The 12,756-nt window shown below is 53.1% G+C and overlaps 1 protein-coding gene across 5 annotated transcripts in view; it reads left to right on the plus strand.

The window, feature by feature from the left end:
- The window catches only part of SLX9 (SLX9 ribosome biogenesis factor), a 52,015-nt gene that overhangs the window by 25,711 nt on the left and 13,548 nt on the right, over positions 1-12,756 (plus strand). For 3 of the 5 annotated variants that reach the window (XM_024789994.2, XM_011725824.3, XM_011725823.2), the window contains exons 3-5: positions 3,240-3,430; positions 4,723-4,834; positions 7,563-7,631. In XM_024789994.2, the coding sequence (XP_024645762.1) occupies positions 4,774-4,834; positions 7,563-7,631 (130 nt within the window). In that variant the 5' untranslated portion in view covers positions 3,240-3,430; positions 4,723-4,773. The remainder of the gene's footprint in view (positions 1-3,239; positions 3,431-4,722; positions 4,835-7,562; positions 7,632-12,756) is intronic. The other 2 variants (XM_011725826.3, XM_011725825.2) reach the window with 1 other exon arrangement.

Here is a 12,756-nt window from a genome sequence, read left to right on the forward strand (position 1 = left end):
AGGACCGCCCTCCCAAGGGGGATGCTGTGCCCAGCAAAGGTCTTTTGTCTGGGTGGACAGTTGGGGTTATGTGGCCCCGTGGGACCCTCCCTCATTTGGGGTGCTGCTATGTGGGTGTCTGTGTCATGTGCTCCGGGCGCCCTCCTGCTAGGAGACGACGGGGTGGTGTCTGAGCATGTGGGTTGCTATTTCTAAACCTGGCACTTGGAGCTTGGTGGCTGGAGCTATTTAAGGCTCTCGACATGTTCTGTTGGTGGGGCCTGGCGGCAGCATCCTGCTAAGGCATCCTGCGCATCACTGTCCTCCTCGACAGCTGGGGTGGGAGGCAGCTGAGTGTTTTCAAATGGAAACTTAGGAGTGAGCAGAGAAGGGCTGGGGCCCTGGATGCCACTGTAATCTGGGCATGGCACTCATTCTGACTTGCAGGCACTGTCCTGAGGCTAGGAGGTCCCCAGGGCCCTGCCTCTGGCAGCCTCCCCCTTGGTACCCCACCTGGTGTGTTTTCCAAACCCCACCTGGGAAGGCCCAAGCCGAGCCCGTGCAGCAGGCTCTCCTGGTTCACTTCTCAGACCCTACTCCTAATGGGAGGTGGCAGTGAATGCCCTCCTGGCTACAGTGCTATCCCTTCCCCTTTGGGCGTGTGGCCGGCCTGTCACGGTCAGGGGCCCTGTGCAGCTGTGGGTAGGACCCGTGGGCAGCCGAGGCCTGGGCACTGTGGTTTTCTGATGTGCTTGTCTGAGGAATAGGCAGATCGTGGAGGCTCTCTTGTGAGATTCCCTAGGTGGGGCCCCCAAACCAGCTGAACCTACCAAATGCTACGAGTGGCTGTACCTCCTGGGGCAGGACGCCTCTAGGTGAGCAGGACAGCCACTCCTTCGGGCACCATCCCCGGCGGTGGGGCCCTGTGTCCTCGGGAGCCTGTCGTGTGTTGACTTAGGACTGAAGCAGTCCTCTGGGGCTCCATCCTTTCCAGGTGGGACGGGTAGTTTGGGCAGATGCCGAGGACACAGGCCAAGTGTGGCTGCAGGAGGCCAAGAGAGCCCTCTGGCCCCGCAGCCCAGGTTCCTCAATGCAGTCGCGTGACCTTGGCACTCTGCGTTTCAGTGTCCCTGGGTAGCGCCACCCCTCAGGGAACTCTTGGCCGTGACTGCTCTTCCCTGCAGCGCTGTTGGTACTTTCCTCGCTGCAAACCTCGGCCGCACCCCAAGGCCTTGCTGAAGCCCTCAGTCCCAGTAGCTGTGGATCCTTTGGCATTTTCTGCATCACGACCGTGCCATGTATGGGGACGGTGGTAGTTCTGTCTCTGGCTTCTCCGTTCTTAGGCCTTTGACATGTTTCTCTTGCCTGGTTACCCTGGCTGGGAGCTCACAAGACAGCAAGAAGCCACACTGCTCCCGGAGTGCACGCTGCATCCATCGTTGGCTGCGCTGCCTGTGGGGAGTTCTGGAGGGTCCTTGTGGGGTGAGCTGACATTGGGGGTGGGTATGGAGTGTGCCGGGAGCCTGCTGCCGTGTCTGTGGAGAGAATCCTGTGGGGTTTGGAGCCCACGTTTCTTATTTGTATCAGCTCCGTGACACTTGCAAGACCAGATCCATAGACTCCGCATCTTGTGGTCGGTGGGTTGCTGAGAGGATCAGAGGGGCCGAGCGTTCTGTGGGCGCCGTGCACAGGCTGTCTCCGGTGCTCCTGAGGACCCTTCTCTCAGAGGCCCTGTCTCCCAGGCCACCTTCTCTCGGGGGGAGTGTGTGGCTGGGGTGGATGGTGTTGGCTGGAGGGTGGGGGCTGCCCGACACGGTACTTGGGGAACTCTGGCCGTCGACAGATTTGTCTGTGGTTTTGAATGCCCACCCTCAGGTCCTGGGAGAAGGGAGTTGAGGTGAGCCATTTGCCTTTCCTCAGAACAGCAGAGGGGGGCACAGGGACCAGCGGTGGAAGCATACTCCGGCCCTGCAGCCTGGGTTCCTCAGTGCAGCAGCATGACCTTGGTGCTGTGCATTTCAATGTCCATGGGTAGCGCCACCCCCTAGGCGCTCTTGGCTGTGACTGCTCTTCCCTGCTGTGCTGCCGCTACTTTCCTCGCTGCAAACCTCGGCCGGGGGTGTCTGCGGATGCGGACCCTGGATGGCAGTGCCTGGTTTGTTCCAGTTTTGTTCCAGGACGCTGTCTTTGACCGGGACAATTTGTCACCAATATTTAAAAAGATCTTTGAGTTTTTCTTTAAAATGGACACCTGATGACAAACGTGTAGTATAAAGAAGGAAGAGGCCGGGGACGGTGGCTCACACCTGTAATCCTAGCACTTTGGGAGGCAGAGACAGGTGACAGGTAGATCACTTGAGGTCAGGGGTTCGAGACCGGCCTGGCCAACGTCGTGAAAAACCCCGTCTCTAGTAAAAATACAAAAATTATCTTGGTGTGGTGGTGCGTGCCTGTAATTCCAGCTGCTCCGGAGGCTGAGGCAGGAGAATGGCTTGAACCTGGGAGGCGGAGATTGCAAGATTGTGCCACTGCCCTCCAGCCTGGGTGACAGAGTAAGACTTCGTCTCAAAAAAAAAAAGGAAGAAAGCTGGAAAACAGAGAGGCAGGGGAACCCGGCCCTCCCACTGCCCCGCTCCCGGTCCCCTGTGCTCCTGCCGCTTCTCCCCGCTGCCGCGGTGCTGGGTGCATGCACCCCCTTGGATGCTTGCCCACCAGTGCTCCCAGGGAAAGCTGTGCTTTCTCCAGCGTATTCCGGCAGCACCGCCTCTTCGTGAAGTTGTGCAAAGTGGCGAATGATAGATATTGTGAAAAACTCAATGCACACTACCATTGAGTGACAGCCTCCCCGCTGCAGACGTCTTGGTCTATCTGCTCCTCTCCTTTTTTTTTTTTTTTTCTTTTCAGAGGCGGGGGTCAGTGTCTTGCTCTGTGGTGCAATCTGGGCTCACTACAGGTTTGACCTCCTGGGCTCAGGCAGTCCTCCCCACCACTTCGGCCTCCGGAGCAGCTGGGACCACAGGCACACGCTGCCGCTCCCAGCCCCCTATGTTTTTACAAGTGGGTGTGTGTCTGCCCCTGCTGCTTCCCTGGGCTGTGTTCTGGGGCAGCCTCACGTCACGGCTGCTGAGGTTTTGTTGTCCGGTGCACCCAGCTCTGTAGGGAGTGTGGCCGTCCTTGTGAATGTGAGTCAAGACATTTGTAGATCAGACCGCAGCGGTGGAGTTGCTGATCCAGCTTGATGAACATCTGACACTTGACAGGGGTTGCCAGGCTGCCTACTGCAGACACCGCCGGGAGCAGAACCCAAGTCGGCCTCCACCTGCAGCCGGTACCTGTGGAGGATACGGACGAGGTGTCTGCGACGCGGACCCAGCCGGCGGTGCCTGCCTCGTGGAACGTGCGGCTCTTCGTCAGCAAGGCTGCATTCAGCCTTCATTGCTGTGAGCTGTCTGTATGTGCCTTTTCCTGTTTTTCTTTTCGGCTGTTTATTGGTTTGAGAAAGCTGTGTAGGAAGGAAGCAATCTCTTTTGTTAACTGCACACATCTCCCCCTCATTGGTAGTTCTTTTGAATTTGTTCATGTTATTTTTTTCTCGGCGGAGGTTTAAAGTTTCTCTGTAGCAAATTCTGTGTTTTCTGTGTGTTTTGTGGCCCCTTTGTGTTCTCTGCAGTGCTTTTGTAGTGCCTTTTTAATGTATTTAGCCCATCAGGACTTTATTTTTGTGTCTAGAGTGAGACGGATGATTCCCACTTCATTTTTCTCCAAACGGCCTGTCCCGCAATGCATTTCAGCTTGCATTCACCCAGAAGGCGTGGTGAGGAGAACCTCAGCACCATGAGATGCTGCTGGCACGTGCTGCTTCATCTTGTGACCTGGGTGGTGGTGGCAGCATCTGAGCGGCTCTGTAGGCCACAGCATCTCCCGGCACCCGAGCCCGAGATGAAGCAGCACGTGCCAGCAGCATCGCGTCTTGTGTTCTGTGCCTGAGCCTCATACAGATCTTTGTGGGGTGAGAACCATGGCTTGTTGATGTCGTGCACGGAAAAGCCAGTCTCATGCTGATTTTCCTTAGGGTCCGTCAGAACACATGCCCCGTGAACCGCGTCACCCTACAGCCCAACTCTGGTGAGCCTGGTTCTGTGTCTGCTGACCTGGTGAGGGCTGGGAACCAGGTGAGCTGCCTGCAGCACAGGCTTGCTGTGTGGCTGCCACATGTGGCGTCCTCCCCTGTGCCTGGTTTACTGCATCTGTTCCCGGGACCCCGTTTTCAGATGAGAGAGCGCAGGCAGCACCGTGGCAGCTGAGAAGGCGTGGTCTGGCGGGGCGGCTGGCTGGCCCGGGGTCCCCAGAATTGCACTTCCAGAGCACGTGTCCTGGCTCCTTCATGGCAGCACCTCACCTTCCCTTTTCTTGTCATGGTTTTTAGGCAGCCTGTGCCTGAGTGTGTGCCCATCCCTCTCTCTCTGCGGAGCCATTCAGCTCATGCTGCAGGTTTCTGAGGGGCTGGCCAGCGCTAGGGGACCAAAGCCACCCCCAGGGCTCCGTGGCGAGTCAGCTCAGGGCTGGTTTCTAGTCACTCCCCAAGGGCAGGGCCCAGGCGGGATCTTCCAGAGTCAAGGGTTAGAGAGGCTGTTCCTCGAATGGCCCTCAAGTCCTCCTCAGAGTGCCTCCCACTGGACTGGAGGGGCTGTCCCGCACGGTCCGTCCCCGCACGCTGCGTGTGAGCCGGGCTCCTCTTTGCAGGTCGGCTCCGTGGCAGCTGCATCCTGGGCTCCTGAAGACTCAGGCGAGGGCATGGCTTCTCATCCTCCTCGTCTTCATCTCCACCATCCATCTGCCTTGCAGTCCAGCTCAGGTACAGGCGCTATGGCAGCCAGGAGCACCCTGGGTACCACTGGGTGGCCCCAGGACCCAGATCGCAGGAGCCACCCCGTGCCCTGAGGCCTTGTCTTTCACCCTTTGGGCTTGTTCACTGCCAGTAGCAACGGGTGGCCCCAGAGGGTTCTGCCGAGTGTGAGGGGGAGTGGGTGGCACCTGCAGCATATTTCCCCACAAGGAGGCCTGGGCTCTGTCTTGGGGGGATCCCGTCTCGGCTTTGGGGGGAATGAGGGTTTGAGCACCTCCTCTAGCCTTGCCTCAGCCACTGGCTGGGGTTCTTTGAGTTTCAGTTTAATGGGGACTTGCCCATCTTCCCTGACGCGTTTGAGTCAGGGACTGAGCGGGACAGAAGGAGTGGCAGTGTCTGAGCCGCCCGTGCAGCAGGCGGCCTAGTGTGTGAAGCAGACAGGGCACAGGGCGCGGAGGAAGAAGCCTCTCTGCCCAGAGCGGGAAGCCAAGGTCACAGCCCTTCCAAGGGTGCACCGTTCTGCAGCCTCAGCTCGGCTGGCCGGTTGATTCTGTGAAGTCGCATTTTACCGTCAGCTCTGCCTTGGTATTCCTGGTGCCCGCTCAGACTGCTAGGCCCCATGTGAGAAGCTCAGGCTGCTAGGCCCCATGTGAGAAGCTCAGGCTGGGATGACGTGCCTCAGGGGTGGCCCCTGCTGCTGTCATTTTGTCACTAATCAGACGTATTTGGTGACCTTCCCCTCCGCATAGCCACTGGGGCTGTACTGCTGGCGCTGCTGGGATCTGGGTTTGGGGGCGAGGCCCAGGACAGCGGTGGCTCCAGACACCCTTGCTTGAGGCCCAGCATCTGCACTCCCAGCCCGGCCCTCCTCCGAGCTGGCATTTCTGCTGTACCCACAGGACACTCCTGTGCTTCTGCAGACCTGTGGGAGCTGTGGTGTGCTGGCCTTGTCGTGGGTAAATTTAGAAATCGGAGCAGCTCGAGCTGACTTCACACTGTCCCCTTCACAGGTGGGGGTGCACCCACCTGCCCTGTCCTTGTGGCCCTGGGCCCACGGAGGAGAGAGAAGCGGGACTCACAGGGCGAGCCCCCTCCGTAGCTCGTGAACACCCGTCAGCCCGTCCAGAGGCTGGAAGGGGAGGAGGCATGAACCTGTGCCAGGGCACTTCAGTGAGGGCGCCTTGGGCCCAGAAAGCAGGGGGAGCTGGGGGTCGTGGGGCCGCCGCCAGCAGTTCCAGGCAGCCTCTGCTCCGGCTGCAGCATTCCAGGCCCTCTCCTCCTGCAGGAGTAGCGTGTTTGGTTCCTGTTTTTGTGGTGCCATGGCAATGGGGCTGGGGAGCTCCCTGGGGCCAGAGCCGGGAAGGGTCACTGTGCTGCGTTCCCGACCTGGCCTGCGCCCGGGCCTCGTTTTCTTCATTCCGACACAACACAGGTCACTGTCCGGGTCAGTTTCCACTGGTCTTAGATTCATTTTTCTTTTGAAACAATTTCAGAACTACAGAAAAGCTGCAGAATCAGCCCCTCCCCTTTGTGGTCGGGAGCGAGAGGTCGGGGATGCAGTGGAGGAAAGTAGGTCAGCCCAGGCACACCGGGAAGCTGTGGGAGGGGATCAGATCCTGCAGGAAGGAGCCCTGGGCCTTGGAGGTTTCACACCAGCTCCCAAAGTGAAGTCTGAAATGCTGAGCGCAGTGACTGCCTTTCTCCAGGCAGGGCTTGCTTCTGCTTTGTTTTTCCTTCGACGTGGTGGATTTGTTGCGTGGCGGATTTGTTGCGTGGCGGATGTGTTGCGTGGCGGATTTGTTGCGTGGCGGATTTGTTGCGTGGCGGATTTGTTGCGTGGCGGATTTGTTGCGTGGCGGATTTGTTGCGTGGCGGATTTGTTGGACAAGCCGGGAAGGTCTGCATGCATTAGAAGAGAAATTGGGAGGTGTGTTCTGGGGAGAATGCGGCGGAGGCTGAACCGTCCTGGAAATCAGTTCTGGCCGAGGAAACGGGGATGCCCTTGAGTCCCCTCTATTTTAGAGCAGACTAGAGTCAGAGACACAGCGGCCAGAGCCCTCTCCAGCTGTCCCCACCTGCATGGCCCTGCAGGCTCGTCCCGCCCCTGCCCCGTTCCCCGAGCAAATGAGGCTCCTTTCCCCGCCTGCCGGGCAGGTGCCTGAGCTCCGTGTGGACCAAGCACAGGGGCACCTGTGGAGTTCACTTTTGGGGGCTCCCTGAGAGGGCCGCTTTGTGGGGTTCAGGGATGGAGCCTCTGGTCCACTGAGCACGTCATCGGGCCTGGCAGGGGGCAGGGAGCAGGTACATCGCTGGGCCTCACGTGACCGTGCAGGATCTTGGGGATGTCCCCGTAGGGGCCTCTGCCCTGTTCGTGGCCCCCTTCATGAGCCGTTGGGTGTTCCTGCATGGCTTTGCTGTGGCCTGCCCTGACAGTCATTCGGGGCATGGGTGGGGAGGAGGCCTCCGTGTTGGGACACCTGCTTTCCGGGGCAGGTCAGGAGTAAGTGGCCAGGCCATCGCTGCGGGGGGCCACTGCTGAGAGAGCCTCCCAAGGCCGAGTTGAGGCTGCAGGTGCCCCTGGTGCTGCCCAGAGCTCTGGAGCCTGAGAGGCTGGCACAGGCCAGACCAGTTGCAGTGACTGCAGTGGCTCCACCGTCAGAACCTTCCCCAGCCCATTCTCAGGTCATGGGGGTGCCACCTGGACACATTTTCTCACTCCCATGTTCTCTTTCCTCAGGTGCAGAGGCCAAGACCGTTTTGCCCAAGAAGGAGAAAATGAAGCTAAGGCGTGAGCAATGGTTACAGAGTAAGTCCATGCCTGCATCTCAGGGCAGCTGCCGGCCCAGGTCCCATCCCGTGGGCCCTCCTGTTCCCACAGCCGCACCGTCTGGCCTACACCAGCCACACTCCCTCCAGGGTGCCCAAGGGCATCTCCCAAGACCCTTTAGAGGCGGCTGTGGGGGTCAAAGGACAGTGGAGGCACAGAGAGGGTGCCATGGAGACTGGGCAGCACAGCCAAACTGGTCTGGCCTGTTACGGGTGGCACTGCCACCCCATCCCTGTGGGTACCTGCGGAGCTGGGCTGCCTCCCTTTGGAGGACGGCCTTGGGAAGCTGCTGCTCTCGGCTCCTTGTTTGTAAAAATTACCTATTTTTGTTCCCCACTGTGAAATTTTTTGTTATGGAAGTAACCTGTGCTTGTGGAGTCTTTATGGTTCAGAAGTGCCTGTGGTGGTGTGTGAAATCCTTTCAGGCCTTGCCCGCGGTGAAAACCAGTGTCTGCGCATAGCGATGTGGGTGTGGGCAGGGCTCCTGGGGTCCCCAGACCCTTTCAGGCCTGTGGCTCCCTCTTTTCTGAGGCTCCACGTAGGAGGTCAGCCTTGCCACGTGCTCGCAGCCGCATGTCTCTGAGGGCTGAAAGCCACACTTCCCACTCAGGTTGTTTTGAATATCTCCTTATTTTTCATGATGCTGGATATTTGCCAGTGTTGTTCTAAGATTGTTTCTCGTCAAAATTATTTTGTATTTTTTGGTTATTTTTTTGTGTGTGATTCTGCTGACTTTGTGAAATTAATTTGAAATATTTTCTTTTTTATGTTCTTATACGTTAGTGTATGATCTGCTTTATTTTTTCTTTGGAGGTTATGTTTTTCAGAGGTAGGACCTAGAAAACTTTGTCGGTTTATTTCGTGATTATTAGTTTTATGATTTCTGTCCCTTTTTGGATATTTCTTAGGGAAATGATTCATTCTTCCATTTTCTTTTTCACAGTTCCTAGCATAGCTGTGAAAGTGGATTTGGATGGACTCCTGGACTGTGGCCATTTGGACCCTGATTTTCTAGGCCATAATTCTTTGATGATGTGTAAATTTTATTCCACGGCTCTTGGTCCTTTTTTTTCTTTTTTCACGACTTGAGTCAATTTTGGCCACTCAGGAAATGATCGAATTTGTCTGGGGATGGTGCCTTATGCCTGTAATCGCAGCACCTTGGGAGGTTGAGGTGGAAGGATCACCTACGCCCAGGAGTTTCAGACTAGCCTGGGCAACATAGCGAGACCTTGTCTCTACAGAAAATGTAAAAATTAGGCAGATTAGGTGGTGCGTGCCTCTGAGCCTCTAGTCCTAGTGACTTAGGAGACTGAGGTGGGAGGATCGCGTGAGCCCAGGAGTTTGAGGCTGCAGGGAGCCATAATTGCACTAGTGCACTCCAGCCTGGGCGGCAGAGTGGGTCCCTGTCTGTAAGTAATATTAATAATCAAATTTAGTCAGAGCTCAGTCTTTATGTGTTAGTTGCTTTCTTATTAAATATTCTATTTATCGTTCTTTATTTGTATCCCCCTTTCATTTCTGATTAAGAAGTTATGTCTCTTCCGTTTAATAATTAATGTTTAATGGTCAGTTCTACTCTTTTGTCTTCAAAATTACTTGTTTTTATTTTGATCATTCTCCCATTCTAGCTTTTTTTGGGTTTCAGTTGCTCTGCTCATCTGTTTGTATATGTTTTGTTCAGGAATGAAAGGCTGTAAGTTGTCTTTAAATACAGCTTTAGCTACATTTCCCGAGTTACTTTTACTTTGTATTTTATTATGAAAAATTTTATTTAGGAAAGTGGGAAGAATTTTATAGTGAATACCCTGTACCCACCATACAGATTTTACAATCTTTATTACATAACTGTTCATCTAGCAATTTCTGTCCATGTACCAACATGGGTTTTTTAAAATGCGTTTCAAAGTAAATTGCAGACATCAGTACACTCCACCCCAAATAATTCTGCTAGAATTTATGGTGCTTTTTTTTCTTTTTATTTTGAAGATTGTATTTACATAAAATGAAATGCAGATCTTAAGTGTGCCATTCAGTGATTTCTGACAAATGTTGTAGACACTTGTGCAGCTGAAATCCCGTTCAGGTTACGGACCGTCACCACCATTCCTTGGCAGTCCCGCGCCCTCCCAGTCAGTTACCTCTTCCGCCTGCCCCAGAGGTAATAACCACTGTGTCGTCCTTTCTCGTCCACAGTTGAGTTTCTCTTGCCTTAGACTTCATATAAGTGGAATCATGTAGGATGCACTCTTTCTGGGTCTGGCTGCTTTTGCTCAGCGTGATGGTTTTGAAAGCCATCCAGGCTGCGTGTAGCAGCAGTCCATGCCTTTTGATTGCTGAGAAGTATTTCATTGTGTGAATACACCATTGGTTATTCACTTTCCTACTGATGGGCACCTGGGCTTTTTTCCATTTTTAGCTACTATGAATAAGGCTGCTCTGAACATTCTTCACAAGTCTTTTTGTGGACATGTTTTCGTTTCTCTTGGGTAAATGCTGAGGAATGGAATGCTGGGTCATAGGGTAGGTGTATGTTTAGTTTTATAAGCAGCTGCCAGACGCTTTTCTAGAGCGGTTGTACGTTCACGCTCCCACCAGAAGCCTGTGAGAGTCCGTGCCCTGCAGCTTTGCCAACACGTGGCACGCCGTCTCCTCAGCCTTGGCCGTCTGGTGACCGTGAAATGGTGTCTCACGGTGGTGTGTGGCGCGCCGTCTCCTCAGCCTTGGCCGTCTGGTGACCGTGAAATGGTGTCTCACGGTGGTGCGTGGCGCGCCGTCTCCTCAGCCTTGGCCGTCTGGTGACCGTGAAATGGTGTCTCACGGTGGTGCTCGTTTTCATTGCCGCCAAAAGAGCATTTTCATGTACTCCCTGCCCGTTTGTGTTTCAGCGTCAGTGAAATTCATTTTTCATGAGGCTTTTTGCCTTTTTATTATTGAGCTCTAAGAATTCTTTGTGCTAGAGTCCAGTCTTTGGTTGGATATGTGTTTTACAGATGTTTTCTCCCAGATTCTGACTTGCCTGTTCATTTTCTTAACTTTTTTTTTTTTTTTTTTTTTTTTTAAGACAGAGTCGTGCTCTGTTGCCCAGGCTGGAGTGCAGTGGTGCGATCTCAGCTCACTGCAACCTCTGCCTCCCGGGTTCAAGAGATTCTCCTGCCTCAGCCTCCTGAGCAGCTGGGACCACAGGCACACACCACCACACCTGGCTTTTTTTTTTTTTGTATTTTTAGTAGAGATGGGGTTTCACTGTGTTAGCCAGGATGGTCTCGATCTCTTGACCTCGTGATCTGCCCACCTCAGCCTCCCTAAGTGCTGGGATTACAGGCGTGAGAACTTTCTTTTTTTAATAAACGGGGGTTTAATTTTGAGAAGTTTAATTTATATTAGTTACTGTGTGTGTGTATGTATGTGTATGTGTGTCCTGTTTGAGAAAACTTTGGCTAATCCCAAGCCATGAAGATATTTTTCCTCTTTTAAAACTTTATACTTTGAACTTTCATATTTAGAGTTTTTTCTTTTTTTTTCTATGTTGAATTGTTTGTCTGTGTGATGTTAGTGGTTAAGCTCCTTTGTCTCCCCTAATGTGGATATTCAGTTGTTCCAGCACCATTTGTTATAAATACTTTTTTTCCTTATTGGATTGTTTTGGTGCCTTTTTGAAAAATCAGGAAGTCTCCTGAGTGTGGATCTGCTTCTGGGCTGTTTCTGTTCCACTGATCTGTTTGTTGCACCTTAGCAAATACCAGGCTGTCTTGATTACTAGAGCTTTAGTGTTAGTCTGGAAGTCAGATAACACAAGTCCTTTCTGTTGGTTTGTCTGTCTTAAGGTTGCTTTGGATATTCTAGGTCCTTGGCATTTCCACATAAATTATTATTAGCTTGTCTATTTCTTTAAAAACAAAAACCTAGTGGGGCTGTGATTGGGATTTCATTGAATGTATAGATCAGTTCAGAATTACCATCTTAGCAAAGCAGATCTTCAGGTTCGTGAACGTGGGTATCTCTCTGTTTAATTTTCATCATCAGTGTTACATAGTTGCAGTGTCGAGGTCTTACATCTTGTAATAAGCTTATTGCTAAGTATTTTTATCGTTTTTTATGCTATCATAAATGCAGTTTTTTGTCAGCTGTCTGCTAGTATATTAAAACACAATTGTTTTTTTAAAATATTGATCTTGTATCCTATGAATTTACTAATGTCATGATTAGGTCTGGTAGTCATTTGGTAGATTCCTTAGGATCTTTAGAAATGCAGAGTTTCTCTATGTGTGGATTTTTTCATTCAGTTTGCTTTTTTTTCCCCAACATATGTTGAAATTTTTGCTGTAGATCTGCACGTGCCACCCCCCGTTGTCTTTGTGAGGACAAGCTCGCAAACTATCCTTGCTGTTCCTCCGCCTTGCAGGGCCTTCCCATTCCTGGAGGCCTCCCCTAGTCACTCTGTGTCCCTTGTTTTGTCTTGTCCACACACCTGCCCGGTGCCCGGGTAGTGCCTCCATGCTTCACCACACAGCCTGTGCCCCAACCATGCCGCAGGCAGTGGCTCCCCACGTCCCGTGGGCGGGAGGGTGGGTAGTTGGAATCACACACATGTCCCAGTTGACTTTCCCAACCCTTGGTTGTCCTCCTAGGCGGCATCATTTGCTTTAATATCCGATAGTCCTACTTTCTTATTGCTTGTTCTTTTTAAAAAATGTCTTTACTATTCTTATGCATTTAATTGTTTTTAAAAAATAAAATTTAGAATTAGCTGCACAGTTTTGACTAAAAATCCTGTTGAAATTTTAATTGAGGCAGCATCAGATTTTTCTGGAGTAGCTGACAGAGAAGAACTGCACTCTCCCGTGGGTTCTCCTGGCTGCATGGAAGCTGGTGTTTGTGTGGGGCCTCCCCTCCCCCAGGTGCCGCAGATGAGAGCAGTGCTGAGTGTTCCCAGGGCGTGGGTCCCGCCCGCCACTGCCTCGCTCCCTCCCTCCCCTCTCAGAATGGAGCGGGCCAGGTGGGACTGTCGATATTGTGGTCGTCCTTTCCTTGCTCTGATTTATCATTGAGTGTCTAATGTTTTGCCCTGAAGTGCGATACTCACTGTGGGTTTCTAGCAGCT

Source organism: Macaca nemestrina, chromosome 4, assembly GCF_043159975.1.
Source record: "Macaca nemestrina isolate mMacNem1 chromosome 4, mMacNem.hap1, whole genome shotgun sequence".
NCBI classification, from domain to species: Eukaryota; Metazoa; Chordata; class Mammalia; order Primates; family Cercopithecidae; genus Macaca; species Macaca nemestrina.